Source organism: Diabrotica undecimpunctata, chromosome 2 (genome assembly GCF_040954645.1).
Source record: "Diabrotica undecimpunctata isolate CICGRU chromosome 2, icDiaUnde3, whole genome shotgun sequence".
Classification (NCBI taxonomy): domain Eukaryota; kingdom Metazoa; phylum Arthropoda; class Insecta; order Coleoptera; family Chrysomelidae; genus Diabrotica; species Diabrotica undecimpunctata.
In genome coordinates this window covers 44,818,879-44,841,288 of record NC_092804.1, presented here as the reverse complement: position 1 = coordinate 44,841,288, position 22,410 = coordinate 44,818,879, and the positions used below count along the sequence as shown (strand labels likewise).

At 32.7% G+C, this 22,410-nt stretch overlaps 1 protein-coding gene across 1 annotated transcript in view; it reads left to right on the top strand.

The window, feature by feature from the left end:
- The first annotated feature begins 342 nt into the window (after positions 1 to 342).
- Positions 343 to 22,410, top strand: part of wg (Wnt family member 1 wingless) — a 114,011-nt gene continuing 91,943 nt past the window's right edge. The window contains exon 1 of the mRNA XM_072522792.1: positions 343 to 678. Coding sequence (XP_072378893.1) covers positions 548 to 678 — 131 coding nt within the window. The 5' untranslated portion in view covers positions 343 to 547. The remainder of the gene's footprint in view (positions 679 to 22,410) is intronic.

Sequence of the window (22,410 nt, the reverse complement as noted above, 5' to 3'; positions counted from 1 at the left end):
GAAATGCCAAAACATCCTTCCCATACTTAAGAGTTAATTGATTCTGTACATTTTAGATATCGGAGATTTAATCTTTCACAGTCTAATGTAAATCAAATTAAGTACTGCACATTCTACTAATATTAGACTGTGGAATAATAGAAGTGCTTTCACCAAGTTTCCTTTAAAGGTAGGCGAATTTTCCTCCGAGATTTTTACCGTACAATGGCGGCAAATTGGACGCGGGAGGCTTGACCTTGGGCGTGGTATGGTGTTCGGATTGGCTTCGGCGTCTCGAGAGGGACGGCCAAGGATGCACGTGGAAAGGACCACACGTGCAGATAACTCAGTACGTCAAAGGACTCGGCAGTGGGTGGTCAGGACTCATGACTCCTCCTCAAACAATTACTCGGTGAATCTCGGTCGATTTCGACCCCCTACCCCCACAATTTCAACGTCTCAAACCCCTCGAGAAAAGTAAATATAGTAAACAGTGTGGCTGAGGTGATATTGTTTATTTTTTGTGACTGGTGTGTTCGTTGATTGTCGTGATTTTTACCAAGGTGATATGCGGGTGGACATTGAGAACATGGAGGTGACAGTGACAGTTATTGTGATGTTACTTTCTTTCGCCGGTGGTAGTAACATTGGGAATATATCAGCCCGGAGCAAAAACAGGGGAAAGGGATCAATGTGGTGGTAAGGATCACCTTTTTTTAAATGCATTTTTTAATAATTTATGTCTGTACCTACTACTTCTGCATTATCCGGACTTTTGTATCTTTGAAAGGATGAAACACTTTAATGTTTCATTAGAGTTATTTTAATTTGTTTTTATTCTTTTTGTTTTTTAAATTATTAATAAATTAAATAACACTACAAAACGTTTACTAATTATCAACGATTTAAATGGTATTAGTCTAGAATCAATTAGGTAATAGTTAATAGAACAAAGGCAGGATACTTGTCAAAATATATTTACTTGTTTACATTTTCGTTTTTTTGTTTATTGGTAAAGTATTTTAAATATCTTATATCCAAATTACCTTACTTCGTTTACAAGGGCAAGTAATCTCAACATTGTTTTTAGTTCAAAAATATTTCTTTTTGGCATTATAATTGAAGAAAATAAGTCTTTTTTAAATAGGTTGTGTATGTCGGTTTTAAATTTTTATTCTACACGTATTAATATGGTTCTGAAAATATTTTCTGGTGACATTTTACATGGTAATTAATATTTTTTTTTAATCAAAAATGCCATTAGAGATAGGTACTTGAAAATTTTAAAATTTTAAACTTTTTGACAACGATTTCCGAGCTGGAAGTGACACGTGAAATAAAGTATTTTTTTTTTTGGACCTATGATTAATGGGCAAAAATTAATTAAAAATCCTCTTACTCATGACCGATACCTTTGTGGTGTTCTTATTTTATTAATATAGTTCGTGCCTCCTTTTTTATGTAACAGTTTTCGTTAGATTATTTTGTTTTCTATTCCATAATGATTATAATAAAAATTAATTACTCACTTTTTTTTATTTTACGTTTATTTACATAAATTTCTTAACCAGTAGAGATTTGAAAAGTAAAAGTATTTTATAGAACACTGTAAAATGTCTCAGAAAATAACAGAATGAGTACCACAGTTTTTAATTGTTATGGATAAGATATTTCGTGAACTTAATTAATTATAAATTGTGCAATTATCCAATTAACGAGATCACAATTTTTTGAAATAAATTTTTTTTGGGAATAAATTTTGATGTCTATCAAAGGAGGGGACATACCTGTTAATACTAAATAATATTTCCTTATGTTCCAAAATATATGGCTTTCTTCTTATAGCATGTAATTTTTCTGGTATATTTTTTAAATCGTCAATCTGATTCACAAATTGTAACTGTAATTGTAACTATGTGATTTCTTTTATTTCAAATTTATTTGTTAATAAATGCGTTATTACTATATTTACTTTATTAAAAATAACTGTACATTACATAAAATTCGGTATACTCCATAACAAAGAAGCGTGAAGCCATGAAGCTTATAATCGCATCAAGTGACAGGTGACAATGATTGTCAGATATCTCTACACATAAACTGATGTACAGATTCTAAATGGTGTAAAAAACACCATAAAAGAATCTTTAATTGGATATGCTTGTATATATCCTGACCATACTGGACGTTCAAAGAACTTCGGATACAAAGAATTTTAGAGTTTCCAGCATCTGCCACTGAATAATACAGAATTAAAGATTTGTTACAACAGTTCGACCTACATGAAGCACGTTATAACTAAACACAAAGACTTTAGTGGTCATCCAGTTACCGTAACAACTAATCTGAGCCAAGCAAGGCTATTTCAAGAGGTTGTACAATGTCCAAGAAGTAGTATCTGCAGAACATCCCTTAAAATAAATGTTAAGAAAATATCTACCCAAAAAAATGTTAATTTATAATTTTTTTATAAAATATAGATTGGAAACACTTGAATAATACAGAATAATAAGCAGTAGTTGTGTACTGTGTCTGAACAATGATTTAAAAGCAGTCAAACAACCCCATATTTTCTTCAAATTGTGTGATTTTAGGACGAATTTCACAACTTTTTGAATTGATTTGCCAATTAACCTACAACTCACCCAATGGACCTGAGTTAATATAACTAAACAGAGTCGTAGAGATTGATAATTTTTTATAAAGGTAAAATATATATTGACGTTACTTGAGTAATACAGGCAAACGGTAAGAGTTACGTACTATGCCTTAGATTTGCTTTAAATGCAAACAACCCATATTTTCTTAATTGTGTGAATTTAGAAGAAATGTCACATCTTTTTGAATCGATTTGCTAATTTACCGGCGAATCACCCAATGGACCTGATTTTAAATAACTAAACAGCATCGTAGAGACAACCCCTTTATAATGATCGTATAAAGATTTGGTGAGTGGTGTCTGTGGTGTATTTTTCGTGAAAGGCGAACATAGAGGACAAATGCTCAATAGTGCAATAGTTGCAACATGGGTCTTACTTGCCACGAGAGCCTTATTTGGCTTCCGTTCCACTAGAACCGCTTTAAGAAAATTTTGAAGAGTATTTTTCCATAATAAGGACTTTCTTATCCTTATTTTATTCACTTGATTTAACACATATTGATACTTATGTATGCAGTACGCTGAAACAAACCGTTTTTACGTAAAACACACCAGCTCAGTGAAACAATTGTTTAGAGAAATGCAGAAATGTTAACCATATTTCTCTGAAAATATGGTTAATAATCATGTTAAACTACTTCCTTTATCTTTATCTTATCGCAGAAAAAAAAACTTTAATTCACATAATTTGAATTTCTGATTTGTGATTTTTCATAATTAATAAATTGTCAGACGTTAGTGACTCTTGATTTGACGAAGACTATATTAACATTTAGATCGACAATTTTTTAAGATATGTAAATAATTAGGTAGTTGTTGAACATCAGAGCCTATAAATACATACTTTGCATGCGGCATTCAGTTATAACAATAGTTTATAACAGAAAAACAAAGTGTACTACCAATTCGACATAAGTAAACGGTTCCATTTGTTTAAGAAAATTGATGTTTTTAATTTATATCCCCAAATAAACAATGTTTTATTGCCTGTCTGTTACGTTCTTGTATCTTATTTTTTATAAGGAATAATTTACTTGATATAACTCACGAATTCAGATAAAAGTTTGATATAAAAATGCTGTTTAATTTTTCGCCATTTCACTGTTAATTACTAAATAAAAGGACTATAAAACTAGTATCTAAATGCCTAAACTTCCATCGTATTATATTTACGTTTAAGTTATTCTCTTCAAGGATTTTACGAGCATCTTTAAGAGCATTAAACCATTTTATTACTAGGGTTGATAAGGTAAGTTAAGTAAAATAAAAGTTATTAGCTTACATTGTGGTACCACTTCTTCGTTACCGTAACTGCAAATTATTTGTTAGAAAAGTTGTTGTAAAACATGGATAGATATGATATGAAGAAAATATAATGATTTGAGAATATATCATTCTTTTTGACGAACCATAAACAGTAATCGGACCAAATCCTTACAATTAAAAACATCTATGTAGAAGATCCACATGACATAAAAGATTGGCTCTATATCAAGATAAACAGCCTCCTCCGTAAGAAATTTTTCAAAAATTAAAACCAAAAATGAAACGTATAAAGCCAGAGTTATACTTAAAGATTAGTAAATAACAAAAAACACGGGATGTGTCCTTCCGCGACTGACCGACAAGGGGAAAGCATAAAGCATCGCTTTCTTATAATGTAAATATCTATAGGTATACAATAATGTGGTTTGCGCGATCTATTGTTTTAGTCGTTTGTCTTTTTCTATCATACCTCTGCGCGATCCAACGCTCCGACCGTAGCACGCGTTAAGAAAGTTTTGCTCAAAAAAAAGAAAGATCTTCAGAAACGAAGAACAATAAATCAGGCGTTTGGCCAAAAGTGAATGCAAACAGGCTCAAGAAGAAGAGAATATACATATATTGTAATACGAAAAGGATCCAACTGTAGCAATAACACAATATCTTCCAGATACAGAGATACGATTTTACTCAAACTCTAAAACGAAGCACTAGACTACATTTTTTAGATACTACAATCAAAGGCAACATTAAGGAAAAAGGAAAGTTAACAATTCTGTATAAAAAGGGCAAAAAATAGGAAAAAATATAGTTTGGCAAAACTGGTATATATTGAAAACTATGCACCCAAGTAGGTCAACTAAACGTGTCAAACAAAATCATTCATAACAGCTAATATCGATAGAAGAATTGCAAAGATAAAAAGAAAGATGGAGAGAAATTGATTAAGATAATATTGTCAAGAGCTATCTGGAAACGAAATGTTACATAATTTAAAAAATACTTTTAGCCAAATATATATAACCAGGAAATTACGCTGCCACATTATTAGATAAAAAGACAAAATATGAAGTAAAATTATTGCAGATGAGATCGTGGATCGAGGGCAAAATGGGGGGAAACAACAGATAGCGATAAGTAGATACAGATAAAAAATGTTCAATATTGGTTATCTCAAAGATCATCATTTAGCCTTCTGCGTCCAAAGTTGAACATAAGCCTCCCCTAATTTCTTCCAGTTCTGTCAGTCTTGAGCTTCCTGCAGCCAATTTCCAACGATTCTTTTAATGTCGTCTGTCCATCGTGTAGGTGGTCTACCTCTGCTTCTTCTGTTTGCTCGTGGTCTCCATACTGTAATTTTTTGGGTCCACCGCCCTTCATTCATTCTGACCACATGGCGCGCCCAGTTCCACTTCGGCCATGCTATGCTCTCTATGACATCTGTGACACCTGTCCTTCTTCTGATTTCTTCGTTTATAACCTCGTCTCTAAGAGTCAATTCAAGTAGCGAGCATTCCATTCTTCTCTGGGAGACTCATGAGTTTGGTTGACATAGTCTGGGTTAGGCAAAGTGTTTTGGGGTAATAAATCATGACTTAAAGCATACATTGGTCTAACGTCTTCTTTTTCAAATTTAATGTTTTTAATTTTAGAAATTGAATTTTTAATTTGGCATGTTGCTCTTAAAGATGTCTGATGGAGCTCCATACGCGGCCCATATAGGTGATTCTTCTTTGCAGTTCAGCAGTTTGGTTGTCCCTAGCAATTTGGATTTTATGACATTACATACAACAAGTATTTATATTTATGAAATAATCCTATTTCGTTGCAGTCGACTTTTTGTATTTTCGCTTGGTACCAGATTTGTCATGTATTGTGTCTTTCCAAAATTTATGTTTACTTCATTACAGGCGGCATTTAACTCAGTAAGCATAGATCTCAAGAAGTAAATAGATCTTAAATTGTCATTTTGTAGCTTATATTTAAGGAGCAAATAGACGATGAACGCAACCTACCCGGGAAAAAATTGTGGCAGAGAAATATAAAATGCTGGATAAACACTAACGGAAGCCAAAAGAACATTCGACTACTTAAATAGAATAGGGTAAGGCTTTGATATAGGAAAACAACGAAAATAGAATATCCATGAAACTTTTTCAAAAGTAGTCTAACTTATGGTGCAGATACAAAGAATCACTGAAAACAACTAAATAAATTTCGAAGCGGCAGAAATAGATGTGTTCAGATGATCTTTGAGAACATTCTAAAGGAATAATGATACCTCATGTATTGGAATTTACAAAGTATGGATAAAAACAAACTATGCAGTCTTCTTCTTTATGATACCCTCTACTTTCAGAAAGTTAGTAATCGTCATGTCCACTTTTACTTTTGGCACTGCAGCTCTAAATAGTTGTATGTAACTACATTTATACCACACTCTGAGATTATTTAACCAGAAGATGCGTCTTCTTCCAATACTTATCTTTCCGTGTGCTTTGCCTTGTCTTGTATCTAACAAATAGTTATATCCTTTTATCACATGATCCAGATATTAATAATCTTATCCTAATTGTATTTATTATTTCTGTTCCCATTCTTCCCCACAGATCAACATTTATTATCTGGCCCAACCAACTTATTTTAATATTTTTATATAGGTCCGCATCTCAAATACGTCTAGTGGATCACTATTTTACTTCTTTAAGATCCAAGCCTCCAATCCGTAGAATAACACTGAAAATAAATATGAGCGCAATATTCAGACTTGCAGTTTTAAGTTAAGGTCACTACTGCATAGCGCTTTTCTCTCTAATCTGCATATATTATTTTCTCATCTGTATTTCTGGTGCATCCTTCAACATTTAACCGTAAAAGAGGAACGAATATGTATGTATGTATGTATGTATGTGTTTTTTCTGTTAAATTAGTATTCTCGTTAACAATGGTACCCAGTTTTGTCAACTTTCTCTACCGACACTCCTATTGCATAGATATAATATATGTTGTGTTTTTGCAATTGTCATAAATTTCGTTATTTTAACGCTAATGTTAGCTTTCTTTGCTAGCATCTATTATTTGATCCAGGAGTATCTGTAAGTCCTAGAGAAAGTCACACCACAAAGCCGTAGGACGAGAGGAAGGCTCCAGAAAATTTGGAAAGAGGGAATAACTAAAACGATCTGAGAAAGGACCAATGTCCCACATTGATGGCTCAGTAGATTAAGATAGGAAATCCGCATTTGATGCTTTATAAATATGACTTACTGTAATTTTATAGCATTCCAAGGCTTTTATAAAAAAAATATTAAAAAATTTGGTGAAAGTGCAGGTAATCTCAAAACAAACCTTTTGAATTTATGGCGAAGGCGATCAGTTTTTATACCTCTTAATATCCTTTTAAATTTTAATCTAACCCATACATAGTTTATAGACTTCGTATGACATGCTACAATCTTGAATATTTATATTTATTATATCTATAATTATAATAATTAAGTTGTTTTTAAATTGAATAAATGATAATAAAATAATATCCTAATGTTAGGTTAATTTACTTCCCTTGTACGTAGGTACGATTGGATTGTTTTTCTCTCTATCTCAGTTTTGTTTCTTATACAGTATATATTTAAAAATGTATTCAAGATAGTTTAGTTATTATCATTCATTTTATTTGTTTTTTACTCTACTTGCTGTTCACTTTGAACAAAAAACGATTTAAAATCATATACCAACTGCGACATCTTATTCGTTGGGCAAGAAGTGACCAGTGACTATTATTATTATCTATAATAGTATTAATCACCACAATAGTACTAACCATATCAAATCTCGAAAGTTACAATACTTTGGACATATTATGCGAAATGAATCCAGATATGCTCTCCTTCAAGCCATCCTACAAGGAAACATACTTGGAAAACGAGGTCCAGGAAGAAGAAGAACATTCTGGTTGAAGAACCTTAGAACTTGGTTCAACAAAATATTTGTGCAGTTTTTTCGCACTGCTGCAGATAAGATAAAGATTGCCTTGAAGATCGCTAACATTCGTCACAGATAGCCACATCAAAAAGAGAAGATAATAGAAGAAAAGCACCACACCTACTCTGTTATATTATTGTGAAAATTGGACAATGACAAAGATATAACTATAGAATCCAAGCCAGCAAAATCAGGCTTCAAAAAAAGAGTAAACGCCATTAGAAGACCTGATAGACAGAGAAATAAAGATGTAAGACACGAACTAAACATTAACTAAATCAATAATAAAATACTAGAATCGATCAAATACGAGATGAAACGAAACGATATCGATAAAGCAATGATAGTAAGTATGAAGACCAAAATGGAAAGACCTCTTGTAAAACTGGAGCAAAGCTTTATCCCGAAACAATTAACAAAATCCTCGTCCCTGGAATGAAGAAGTGCTTAAATTATATGTGGACAGATCTGTGATGCTTCATTTGCCATTAATTGATTAAATCTGTTACTTGGTTAATGGCTGCATGCAGTTTTCTCGTCGAATCGTTATTACTGTACCTACTGCTATTATAGCAGTATCATCAACGAATGTGATAATTTTAATATCATCTATGTGGTGAAAAATTAACATTTTGTTTATCATCAATTAGCGCTATATAGCCCTTCGTGAGCCTTGGCCCAAAACATACTTTCATCCTTTCCTGTCAGGTGGTGGTCTTCTTTATCCCTTCACTCCAGTCTTAAATCTTCCCACTGTCCAGATATATGAGTTTGACCTATCCTCTGGCCTATCCACATAACGTGTCCCACTAATCTTAGGCGGTTTATTTTGATAGTTTTCACGATATCTGCATTAACAAAAATCTATAGAATTCGAAATCATATAGCCTTCTCTATAGACCCTCGTGACAGAACAGTATTGACTAACCTCTATTCATTCTCTCTCCTGTTGCCGACCAGAATGTAGTTTCGACTTTTTTAAATAATTTTAAACTGTTTGTCCTTGTTTAGTGTAGTGCTATGTTCAATTTTATGTTTAATTTTATGTTTATGTGCGCGATATCTGCCTTTATTTTATCAAAGTTCATTTATTCGAGCATTCAACCTTATATCAATTTAATATTAATTATTTTAATAAACTACTGTCTACAATTAAAGAACTTTAATTAATATATCAATATATTCAGCCACCTTTAAAAAGTTTATCCTGTGACGCCACTGTCCAATATATTACCAACATCAAGCAAGAAAAAGCCGCTTCCATCAAGTTGATTTATATATTTTATAGAAACTGTATTGATAGTGACAAATTACGGCATTGAATGCAAAATCCGAGTGAGTAACAGGTACATACTTTACCCGTTACGGCGAAATATTTTAATCCTATAATTCTGGAATTTTCACACGCTCATTTTTTAGTAGTTCAACTTTTTTTCAGCAGAAAATTCCTAGATCGACCGATGATAATTAAAAATGCACAATAAATAACCGAGCGGTAACTTGTCAAGTGTAGGAGTTGATATTAAACAGTTATTTCGTTGCTAGACAGAGAAATTTTATTTTATTAGTAGTTATTAATTAAGTTATTTTTAGAAATAAAATTAACACACATACTTTCCAACTGTTATTAATTACTATTGTGACAACATCTATTACTCACAATATTCTACTGAAAATTTTAACAAATTTATCAATTTAATTAGTGCTAAAATGCCCTTGGGTACGAAAATTACAAAATTGAGAATGTTTTACTTCCGGTCTCGGGAAAACTAGAAAAATCGATTAATTCGTAAGTTATAACCTGTTTTGAGGGTTTCTGTTATAATTAAGCATTGAACTCTTTAATATAATTTTTAAATTGAATTAGAGTTCCTATTAAAACTTCAGAACTCTCATGAAATCAATGTAAATTTTAAATAGGATCTAATTTTGTTATGATACTACTAATAATACTGTTTATACTGTATTGTATAAACAGTATTGATTAACCTCTATGATTCACACAAGTTACTTTTAAAATAAATAATAGATGATGTTACACGGATTTTAAAAGGACCCATTTTGTCCTTGTGAACAAATAACACAAACTAACACTATGCAGTACCATAACATAAATACGCTACTGAGTGAATGCTGAGCTTATGGTCGTTTCACCGGCTAAACAATGCGGTAACATAAGAAAAATTGGGTCGTTTTGTGCTAAAAATCATACCCAAGTATCCCTCTAAACCGACATAAACCATCCTCAACAAACCGATTTTTTCTCTTTACGGTTTCGTCCACTAAGTTGATAGGTAAATAATCATATTAAATAACCTTTATCCTTCATTCAAGTTAAGTACTCGCGATCTCTGTTACATCAAGATCTTTGTACAGTTTGTCGTTTGACAAATTACATTTCTGCCCTCCTTTTTTTTAAACATCTTATATAGTTTATATAATAACTAAATTTACTATCAAATTATATTTATTATTTATTAATAATTTAATATTGGGTCTGCGAGATGAGATATACGAGTGATAGACCCATCCTTCAACGGGTCTATCAGAAGTAAACGACGTTCACTTTGTTGATCCGTTAGCAGGTGGCGCTGATAATCAAAAGTTATAGTTCTTTGGAATGTCCTCTTGGGGCATTCTTCAATATTGACTTTATCACATTTAACTCAAGAAAATTGAGTCTAATAATTCCTTCTTAATTTGTACTATATAGTAGGGTATTTATTGTAACAACCTGCCTTAGGATTACTTCCTGAATATTATTGCACATAGCTATTATCCATTTCCTCAGAAGTAGATCCTTCTAGGATATAACTAATAAGTTATTTTTCTTTTGAGCAGTATTTCGTGGCTATAATATTTCATATGAATTAACTACAATTTTAATTGAAAATACGATTATTTTGACGTTTGGATTTCCACTTTCAAAATCGTTCTTTAGACATTTCTGAAGTTGAAATCCAAACGTCAAAGTAAACAGATTATTAATTGAAGTTGTGATTAATTACCATGATATATAGAACATTACATAGAAATGCCACAAGAAAGTGGTGTCAGAACCACACTCATCTGATGATATTTCTTAATAATAACTTACTTTTTAAATAATGTGTAAATATGAGAAAGTGATTGCTTCTTCTTCTTGATATCATCTGACATCATATTTAAATTGAGCAACTTAATATACGGCGAAGAAAGCAGCGTACCTTTTATTTTAACTCAGCAATTTTTCTGAAGCAGCTCGAAATCAATCTTTCCCTTCTCGAGATGATATCTGTGAAGTTCCAAATCGTCGCACGTATCTCGTTCGGTGCAGCCGAAATTTTCTAAAAGGTTTCATTAAAAGTTCGGTCACATCGTTCGAAACTGACAGCAGAGATTTACGGGATTGCGACAGTGGCCGCGTACAGGCCGACTTGGCGCGTATACATCACCAGTTGTCAGCTACCGTCTCTTTTGATAGACAGGATACTTATCAAGATCGAGACCAAATCGAAATTCGTTACATTTTTGGATTCTTACTCATATTCGAGATATTTTTTAAAATATTAGATTAGACGTACTGGATATGATAAGATAAGAGACTGAGAAGTAATATAGTAAACAGGAAATATGGCGGAGATAATATAAAAATATAAATAGACTAGAATACTAGTTATTCTTTCTCAACTCAGAAAGAAGTATATGTATACCAAACAATCGGAACAAAAAAATAAAAACTATATAGAAGTGTTGATCAATGTCTAACAATTGAGATGATTGAAAATCATCTAGAACTCATATTAAGATTAAGGTTTTAGATCGCAAAGAAATATAGAGGTATAGCATAGGAATGGAGAACCAGTATATTCGTTCTCGCATATGAAAAAGTATCATAATCGACCTATGTAGCTATACTTATATAACTAAGTACTGCTGGTAGATTACATTAAATTTGTTAAGGTGAATGTTACGATATGTCATCATCATCATCATCACCATTGGCCGTTTTGAGTCCACTGCTGATCATAAACCTCCCGTAAATAATTCCATTTCATCCTATCTTGAACACCTTGAATCCAGTTGTGCTGTGCTGTGCTATTATGTGATGTTCATAAAAATAAATATAGAAAAATATATTGGAAAAACAATAAGGATTTACAAATAAACTGTTTTAGGTTCATAAATCTGAAAATCTGAAACATTCGTTGGCGAAGTATTCGACAGGGTTTGTGTGAAAGACATTATTCTTCTCATGAGACATAAATTTAACAAAAGGTGTATGAACAATAGGTATAGGTTCTTCTTCTTAACAATTCTACCTGTTTTGTGTTTTTTTGAATTTTACCTTAAGTCATATTGTCACTCGATCTTTTCCGTGGTCGGCCCACACTTCTTCTTCCGAACATCAATTTGTCTCTTGCTATCTTCTATATGCTGTCTATAAAAATACCAAGAAATTTTACAGAATCAACGATACTGATATTTCTGTTATTAAGAAGAAATGGTTGAAGAGCTCCTTTATATCCACGTTAAAAGAGAGTAAATTAGAGTCGGACAAGGTTTTTATTTTAAGTAGATCAGAAGTTACAGTTGCATGAAGAGTTGCAATATTTCTCCAGTGACGAAATGACTCGACTTTTCAGTGAGCGTGACGTCACTTGAACACCTGAGCAGGTGCAAACATCAAAGGATGCCGCTTTTTCCCATGGTAGGTAAAATTTTCCTAGCCCCAACCGGCGCAACCTCTACTACTACAACCCCATTGTCTGCCACCCTGCTTATATGATTATTCCGTTCTCTCTTTTCTACCTTGCATGCTGTTCTGATTTAGTCACTTCTTTTTCGATCCCTTTATCGGTCTTATAGCCGCTTTGTAAATTTTTGTCTTAGTTTCCAGTCTAATGTGTTTTTTCCTTCATGTATTATTTACACAATATTCTGCTTTATTGGCTTTCTATATTTGTTATTTTACCTTTGCTTTTACATCATTGTGACTAAATAGTCTGATGCCTAAATAGTTCTTCTTCCTTTTATGTAGAGAGACACGACTCTATCTGTTTTTTAATATGCCTCCAATAAGTTGTCATTCCATCGTTTTCTTGGCGTTCTTACTAATCGTGTTTTTATTGGGAAACAGTCTCTTGCCGTCTTTACTACTCTAGCTGTTGTCATTCGGCTTATATCATCGTTCCATTATACTCTTCAATTTTTAACCCAGTCCTTAATGCTCTCCACCATTCATGTATTTCGGATGGTTATCTGTACTTCTAGCTCTATCCTATAGTGTCTTACCATCAATTTTTCTTTCAATTTTTCCATCTCTGAAGAAAAGTTTTCATATCTGCTGTTTCTAACATTCTTTTTGTCCTCTCTGTATCAGATCGTGTTTCTGCCGCGTATGTGATTATTAGTTTGATGACTGTCTTATAAATTCTGCCTTTCATTTCTTTCCTGATATTTCTATTTCTCCATACTGTTTCATTAGGGAAATCTGCGGCTCTGTTTGTTATATTCACTTGATCTTCCACTTGTGTTTATAGCTTTCCGGAGCTAGATAGTCTGATTAGATATTTAAACTCCATCACTTGTTCTATTATTTTTTCTAGCTATAATTTACATAAATATTAGTAAATTTGCTGTTATAACCATGCTTTTTGTTTTTTTTTTATAAACTCTTCTACATATCTTCTCTGAAAACGATTTTGGGGAAGTCTTGAATGAATCAGAAGACGGTATTGTAGTAAATAACCAACTGTATTGCTAGTAGATAGTGCGCAGGGACTCTAAAGGATGATGGATAATGTTGTAGAATAGAACAAATATGGTCTAAAACTAAATTGTAAGAAAATAAAATAATGATCATTAGTAAGAACGAACACCAACATAAACTCCCAAATTACAATAAACAATAAACCGTTAGAAAGAGTGCAGAAAATATGCTATTTGGGCTGCAATATTAATGATACCTGGGATCTTACCTACGAAATAAAAACTCGTATTGCATAATCCAGAATCTCTTTTAATGGTCTAAGAAAGACTCTCTGCAACTAATCTTTAAGTATCAATATATACTTAAAAATTCCTATATGTTTGTTTTATGTCCACGTATTTAGTGTCTTTTCCTCTACAGAGTAGAAAGCTGGAGTCTTACAGACACATAACTCTTTTCCAGAGGATAATAAAAGACAAAGAAATTATTAACACTGTAAGAAACAGAAAATTAGCTTACTTCGGTCACAGCATGCGTAATAATAAATACCGACTTTTACAGTTGATTCTACAAGGCAAGAATGAGGGCAAGAGAGGCCCTGGGCGTAGACGTATATCCTGGAAGGCCAATCTTAGGAAATAAACTGACCTAACGTCAACTGATCTATTTCGAGCTGCTGTGAATAAAATAATATGGGTCAGTATGGTCGCCAAGATTACTAGAAGATGGCACCTTTAGAAGATTGTTTGAGGAGATCAGAAGTTCTACGTGTCTATGACTTGTATTACCGCCACTTAATTTTTTTAGATGGCTTTTGTGCTAGACTTTTTAAAGGTAATATTTTAACCATCTATATTTCACGTCTATAAGCACATAAGCTGTGGAGCAGCTCATTATCTACTTCCTATTTACAAGTAGTACCAAATAATTGTTCATACATTTCATCCCTTATGGTTTCTTATGAGTCAGGTATTTATGAGACTTGCCTTTCGGGTCAATTTAATGTACCATTTTTAATGATACACTGACCAGGAGATTCTGAGAATTGTCTGATCACTAACAATCACTTCATTTAGTTCACGCTCAGAGAGGCTGCCCCGCATGGAGGTTAATTAGCTTCACACCGCCTATTGAGGGGAGAGTAATTATATACAAATAACAATATAATAGAGTATCTAATATTAAATGAAATCCATATCATTAAAAATTTAAATATTTGGAAATTTAAAACTAAAAAATTAAAGACGACATGAAAGTTCTAAGAACTCTTAGGCGAATCTCATTTAAGGGAAAATGAGGAACAGAAACATATTAAGAGAATCAAAAGACCACCGAAGGTGTAGCTTTGACCTACTTTGACCTTTGTTTTATAGTATATTCTTTAATTATGTTTTATACAATTGTGATATTGCAATAGTGTTCCAGTTAACCCTTATTTTTTTCTTCCATCTCCATTTACTTTTATTTGCAGATTTCAAATGTTTACTATTTTTCTCTTGAGTCAGTTATCTTAAAAAAGACTTTCAGACTTAAAAAAATAAAACTTATACATAAAAATACAGATGGTCATACAAGAATCGGCATCAGCATAATGGGGGTGGGGGGTCTTGGATATAGTGAGTTCAGCACAAAGGTACAATACAGAGAATATTTTTAAAGCAATACAGAGAATTATAGACCGTTATTTTAGACAATACTCCAATATTAGTTTGGTCCATTTTCTTACTTCGCAATTACTTATTGTATTTTTTTGGTTTACTAAATATTTAGTTGTTTAAGTATTACACGTACATAATATTATAACATAACAAATTCCAAACACCTTAAAACCCCATTGAAAGTCCCGTTAGATCTTTAACAAAGTTCAAATCTCCATATAATGGACTTATGTGCAAACATCGAGGAACGGATAAAACATTGTTGATATTACTAATTGTTTGGAGAACTGCTAAAAGCTATTATAATATTCATTGATGGGCGAAAGAATTCAATGGGCACACAGACAGCAAACTCAGTTCCGCATATTAACGGGATTTTACGAAATCTAAGAAACACACGTCGGATTCTTTGTTTGGAATGAGCGGTTCTTCGAATAGATGATCGTAAAAAACCAAAATAAGCTTGAAAATGTGTAAAAGAAAGTGCTTGTGCTGGTCTTCGAGTTGAACTTAATCGAAAGTGATTATACATAATAAGATAGTACCTTAAATTTATAAAAACGATAAATCTATTTAATAATATATTCATAATGGAGTGGATCCTAGTGTAAAATAAACGGTAGGGTTAATTTTAGACTGATGATAGCATCACTTAGATAATAAGCATCTTTTGCAAGATGCTTATTATCTAATTTTTAATATTCTTATGTATTTTGCCTCTAATTATTTTCGAAACTATTCATAATTCTATAAAAAAATACATAGAGCGAAAACTTTTTAATCAAGGTACACTCGACTCTTGAACTTGAACATTCTTTAACTGTTTTTATTCGAATTATCAAGGGTAGGTATAAATAAATACATTTTGAAAATTACTACGTGTATGTAGGTATTTCTCAACATTTGCACATCATATTACATTTTTTGTACACTTACATCTTAATATGTCTTAATTCTCAAAATATCTAGGCTTGTTGTGAAGTAGATATAATAGGTAGGTGACGGCTATTTTCAAAGTTTTCTTCATTTCCTAAATCTACCCCGAGCATTGATACTTTCGCCAGTATTTTTCATCTTTTACTGTGGCAGAAAACTGATGATTCCGAATCGACAGCAACAAACTCTTCAAACTGAATATTGTGGACGTCGAAATGCATTGTAAGAGCTGTCCAGTCACGAAAATTTTCTTCTAGTTGGTTTTCTTCATCTTCTGTAACTAAATTGTTTCCGAATCCTCAGGAAGAAAAACAATCATTCACAGTTGTCGTAGACACGTCATTCCATCGATTTCTTCAATTAAAAATTCAACCAATTCGTTGTGAAATTAACTTTGAAATTTTTTATTATTCCTAAGCCAATAGGAGCAGCTTTGACATTGTATTAGGTGAAAGATATTTAATCTTCAGTGCAGTAAGTGAAGTAATCTGTCCATAAGCTGCACAGTTCGACAAATCAGATCCTTATTGTTTGGGTTGTTTTTTAGCTCTGCGAATTTGATTCTAGCTTTTTCTTCCATTGATTCCAGTACTCTATCTTGCTTTAAATCTCTGAACAGATAGCATTCAGCTACGTATATGGGCACTTTTGCGACTTCGTTATAGCATTTATTTGAGCTCAAAATTGTGAGAGCAACTCAAGTGCAAATCCAGATTGCAAAATAATTAAGAATACTGATAAAAAAATTCTTTAATTTAATGTTAATGTTTAAAAAAACAACTATACAAAATAGGCAAGATGAATGAACTATGGTGTAGAAAATTTAAAAAGGTAAGAAAACACCGCCATACACATCCCATGTAGTTGCAATGTACTAAGTGATATAAAGCAGGTATTACTGGTCAACTAAGGATTAAACCAGAAGAGATTCTAAAACTACCGATGAAGAAACTATTGGCCTTCAGGACACAAGACTTTTACTAGGGTTTAATAAAAAAAAAAAAAAAAATAGAGTATTGTATTATAGTTGTATGACCAAGTGCCAAAGATTTAAGTATCTTGTCTGAACTAAAATGAAGAGGTGTCTCCATGCGAGAGATGTAAATTTGATTTTAGGTAATATAATGCTGTTGATGCTGTGGGTCTCATTTTGGATTTGATGGCTAATTACTTCCTCGTCTTGTAGTCTTCTAACGGCGGCCCTGGCTATGTCTGTTTTTTTTATTGCTGCATTTACATGTGGTCTAAACGTTAGACGTTGGTTTATTAGGAAGATATTAAGCTTAATTTTTTCACTCAATGAGCCTTTTTGCACTTTAGCTGATTTTCTAGGCTGTGTCTCCCCTTCTTAAAGATGACTCTCTGTTTCTTCTTTGGATTTATGGCTATTTTTCATTATACCTCGCAGCCATGGAAGATACAGTTGACTATCTATCTGTGGTTCTCTGCTATAGAGTCGTCTCCAGTTTAAGTCTCCATGAAACAATTCTATTGTATGCAAGTGTCCTTTGACTGGTCATGTCCAGTAAGGAAGCCTTTTATGACTCTGAGCTGATTCCTGCTTGTTTTCCGCAGTACTTAAGCCCTATTAGCACATGTCCGTCCAATATATATTTTGCAAGTGTTTGATCCGGTATATTTTCACAGTGTGAGTTGTGTTGCCTTCGGATTCAGCCTTTTTTCCAGTGGCGGACGATTTTTGGCAATCCCACGGCCGATTCTGGTCCCAAGCATTTTGTAGCCAGAAGTCCTTGCCAGAAGAGCATCAGCTCTTTCATTGCTGAACATTCTTCGGTAATCTGGAACCTATACCAGTATGACACTATTTTGTTCCGCCAGTCTGTCGAGTTCCTCTCGGCATTCCCGTACTAGACTAGAGTCAACCTTAGGGCTTATGAGTGCTTTCAGCTATTTTATATTGAATACTCCAGCCTGTTACTATATCCAATGCCGTCTGCAGATTTTCGCATGGAACAGTTCTGTAAATAGAGTCTGTATATTGAGTGTTTATACATCTATAAACACATTTTTGCCATGGTTTATTCTTCTTAGTTGCTGCTGTACTTTTTTTTACCCCATAGAACCTACATTTAAATAAAGTTCATTCTTTGCTTTTATGCATTTCAATCATCAATACTTGACTTAGTTTAGTATGTTGGTCGGTGATCACATCTACGTTTTATTTTTTTTTCTGTAGTTACCCTGTGCTTGTGATGTGTGATCCCAGATATAAATATGAGATAACAACCTCAAACCGGTCAATCGTGGTTATGCGTGGATGATTATTATGTGTCTATCCACTATCACGATCTTTGTCTTTGATATCTTAGACCAAATATTTGACTTTTGTTTTCAACCAGTTGTATGTGATCAACAAACTCTTCTTGACTATTTGCAAGAAGGGCTGTAAAACGTAGGATGTTTATTTTTTGGCAATTTATTGAGATACCCTTTTCCTATCCTTCAAGATCTTTACTCATCATGATATGCTCCCCATATATATTAAATAAATGTGGAGATAGCATACTCCCGTATCTGACACCTTGTTCTGCATGGAACTCGTTTAAGAGTGTGTCAAGTAATTTAACAATTCCATTGATACGTAAGAGTAGTGTGTATAGTTCAGTTATAAGCGAAATGAAATGTTTTGTTGTATTCCTACTTCTTTTAGTATCTGCCATAAGTGTTGCAATTTGACCCTGTCAAACGCTTTGAGATAATCTATAAACCAAATGAATATTGAGTTCCCTAGATTTTTCTAGTGCTGACAAGTGGGTAGTAACCAGGAACTTTTTTTTTAAAATAGATGCAAAATTATGGATTATGTATTTTAACAAGATTGCTTGGTTTAAACGCTTATAACGATATCTACGTAGGGTCAATAACTTTGAAATCTACAAATTATATCAAAAAACAGCTGATAGCGAGAATGTAAATCTTTCATAAAAATAAGTAGGCTAAGATGGACAGGATAGTCAACATTGAACGAAAACTACCCTCCTAGGCAAAGGCAGGCCAATACTGAAGTAGAGGTATGATGTAGACAAAAATGCGAGAAAGATTAACGTAACAAATTGGTAACGGCTGACAATAGACAGGAACAACTGGCGAAATAGACTAGGAAAGATTGATACTCGAAACGCACTGTTGTACCATGTTCATAATAATGAGATGCATTTTTCAAACATCAACTTTTTATACTATTAATTGGGTAGGTACACGTTTATCTTGGCCTTGGACAACGTTGACATATTGTGACATACTATAAAGAATGTACGTGACATCTTGTTTCTTGCTATATTCTACAAAGAAATACGTTTTTAAATGTCAGCAGTAGTGATATAGTATAATATTTATTATAATTTAAAACCAATATATTAACATATTTTTAAATCCTTTGACACAACGACCTTTAAATGTTTATTGCTGCATAAAAACACCATAACTCTCATTGTCTCTTCAACACAAATATTTTTTTACTTTATAAATAACACCTTGTATATATAATGGCAAATATTTATTTAAAATAATTACTTGAACATCTTTATCTTAGCGATTTTCAGCTGTCGGCATGGTTAAGAAGAAAAAAAGAAGGAATAAGGCAACCTTGAAGATGGCGTTCTTATACTGTTTAAATTGTTGACATTTTAACCATAGTGCTGTTGTTTAAGTTAGAGTCAACGGCATTATGATGAAAATGTCGTCATTTTGAACAAACTAGCAACTGAAGAAATCAAAGAGGGATGCCAGAAGTGTATGAAATGTGTGCTCGGGACGAACTTTTTCGTAGAGGTGTTATTTTATTTTATTTTAGGTGTTAATTAATAAAACTACACTAAATATAAATAAAATCTTAAAATAAATACTCTCCAGAAAAGTAAATAATTGTTATTATATATGAACAAAGTGATCAAATATTAGTAAGTGATAAAAATTAAGTGTTTCACATTTAATCTGCTTTGGACTACTTGTAGCTTCCAACTAGGTCATTTTTAATTCCTACAATCACTTTTTGATCGTATATAAGAATAATACCATACAGTGGAGAAAATCTCTGTACCTTAATTATGAGGTATTATTTTTACCAAACTAGATCTTAATTTATTATAATACTCTGGTTAATTTTAATAGAAAAGACAGCATAAAACGCATATATTTTGCGGTCTCAAAATTGACATTTTCGCAAAAACTGGTTGTCAGTACGATTTTTAGAGGTTTAGTGGCATTTTTGTCTCTGACCACTGGAGTATTTTTTAGTTTTGCTATAAAATAGTTCATATTATAAGAATATAACCAAACAAACGATAATTCATAGAGAAAAACCAATATTGTATTACCTTCAAATATTTTCGTGCATTTGACGTGAATAAAATTAAAAAAAGGAAGAACAAGCAATGTTTTGACTAAAAAATAAAAATATGATCGTTAAATACAAAGTCTGTGGCTATCGCCAGGTGCTTTCGATTATAAAGATCGAAACAGAGAAAATGACATGCCACCTTTAAAAAATTAAGTTACGTACTCGAAGTGCGACAGTTTTAGGAGACACACCGTTCGAGATTTACCATTATCTCGATCTTAATTGCGAAAAAGAGGCAATTTCAAAAATGACGAACCAGGAATAAGAGGTGAGTTGTGAGCGTGAGAACCGGTGATCATCTCCATCGGTGTTATCTATACTCGTTGTCGTGGCCATACGTTAACCCCTTATCTCAAAATTCCACAGCTGAAGGTATGTCACCCGGGACACCGACAAAAAACTAGCCACTACTGGATGGAGAGGACTAAATACGAAGATTCTTTAAGTTTCTGTCAAGTTTCTCGACAGGACCGTCCTTTAAGTTTTTGAAATATTACCAAATTTTTATGGGATTTAGTTGATATTAAACAATAAAAAGCTTAATAAAATAGAAGTAAATATATTGGAAAAAATTACGCTTCAGTGAGGTCTCTTTTTCCATTGCTGTCTTTATCTTTCCGTTTCACTGTAATCTAGGACGTTCTCTTTTCCTCCTCTTATTTGGTTTCTATTTCCAAGTACTTAGCTGTCCATCGAGTATGTCGATACTAGAGTAATTTTCGTTTTTATATTTCATCATTTAGTTTCTAATTTACATTTATTAGATCTGTAATTCGTTCATTTCTCACTTTATTTATTTATATTATTCTGCAGCAGAATATAATTTGCATTACATTTATTCTGTTTTTCATTCTTCTGTTGGTCACCCACATCTCTGAGCCATACAGCGAACAGCTTTCCATTATTGTCTTAAATATTTGATGTTTAGTTTTCTTGTAATATCGTTACTTCATATAATCAAGTGCAATTGTCTTGTTATTTTCTTTTCTTTCTTTATTTGATTTATTATATCAGTTCATCATATCCTCTGTTTATTAAAGATGCCCCCAAGTATTTATATTCCTACTTATTTTCTATTATAAAATTGTAAATGTTTAGAAATTAATAGTCAGGTCAAGGAATATGCTTACTTGGCAGAAAATTGAAAAAAATAATGTCAATCCCTCTTTTGTCTTGATCCCGCAAAAGTAGTGTAATGGTGGTAGTAATATCGTATATGGTTCATCTCCATAAACCTCTATCTGTGGTCAATTTACTTAATTCGTGCACTGATCTTTTGCAGTTTTATCTGATTTTGTCAATCCATCTTGTTGGGGACCGGCCTCGTGGTCTTGGGCCTTCTGTCTCACCTTGAGTTAGGAGTCTCTTTATATTTTCTGTGGGGGATCTCATAACATGTTCAAACCGAATGTTCACACATAGTTCACAAATTTTGACATAATTCTTCTTCGTGTTTAATTGCGTTGTCCTTACAAGAACATTGGCGACCAGCCGCATGATAATTACACTGTCCGCAGCGGAGCTAAATAGTGTCATAGTGCTGACTCCATATTATTACTGGCGGAGGTACTTGAGCTTCGTCGACCAGGACCTTCTATTTTCCTCTCAGTAGTTACATGTAGTAATAAATATTTGGGATTTTTCTTCACGTGGGCAAGTACTACAATGTTCTCCTTTTTATGATATTCAGAAAGTATTTTTTTTGTTTATACGCTAGGAATCTACTTAATTCATTACTGTTAATCCACGATATTCTCAAAATTTGACGGTACGCCCACATCACGAAAGTCTTGATTCCTTTACACATTGTTTCAGTGAGAGTCGATGGTTTCATTCCACATAGCAGAATGCTTGAGTCAAACAACTTATTGTCACATGATTA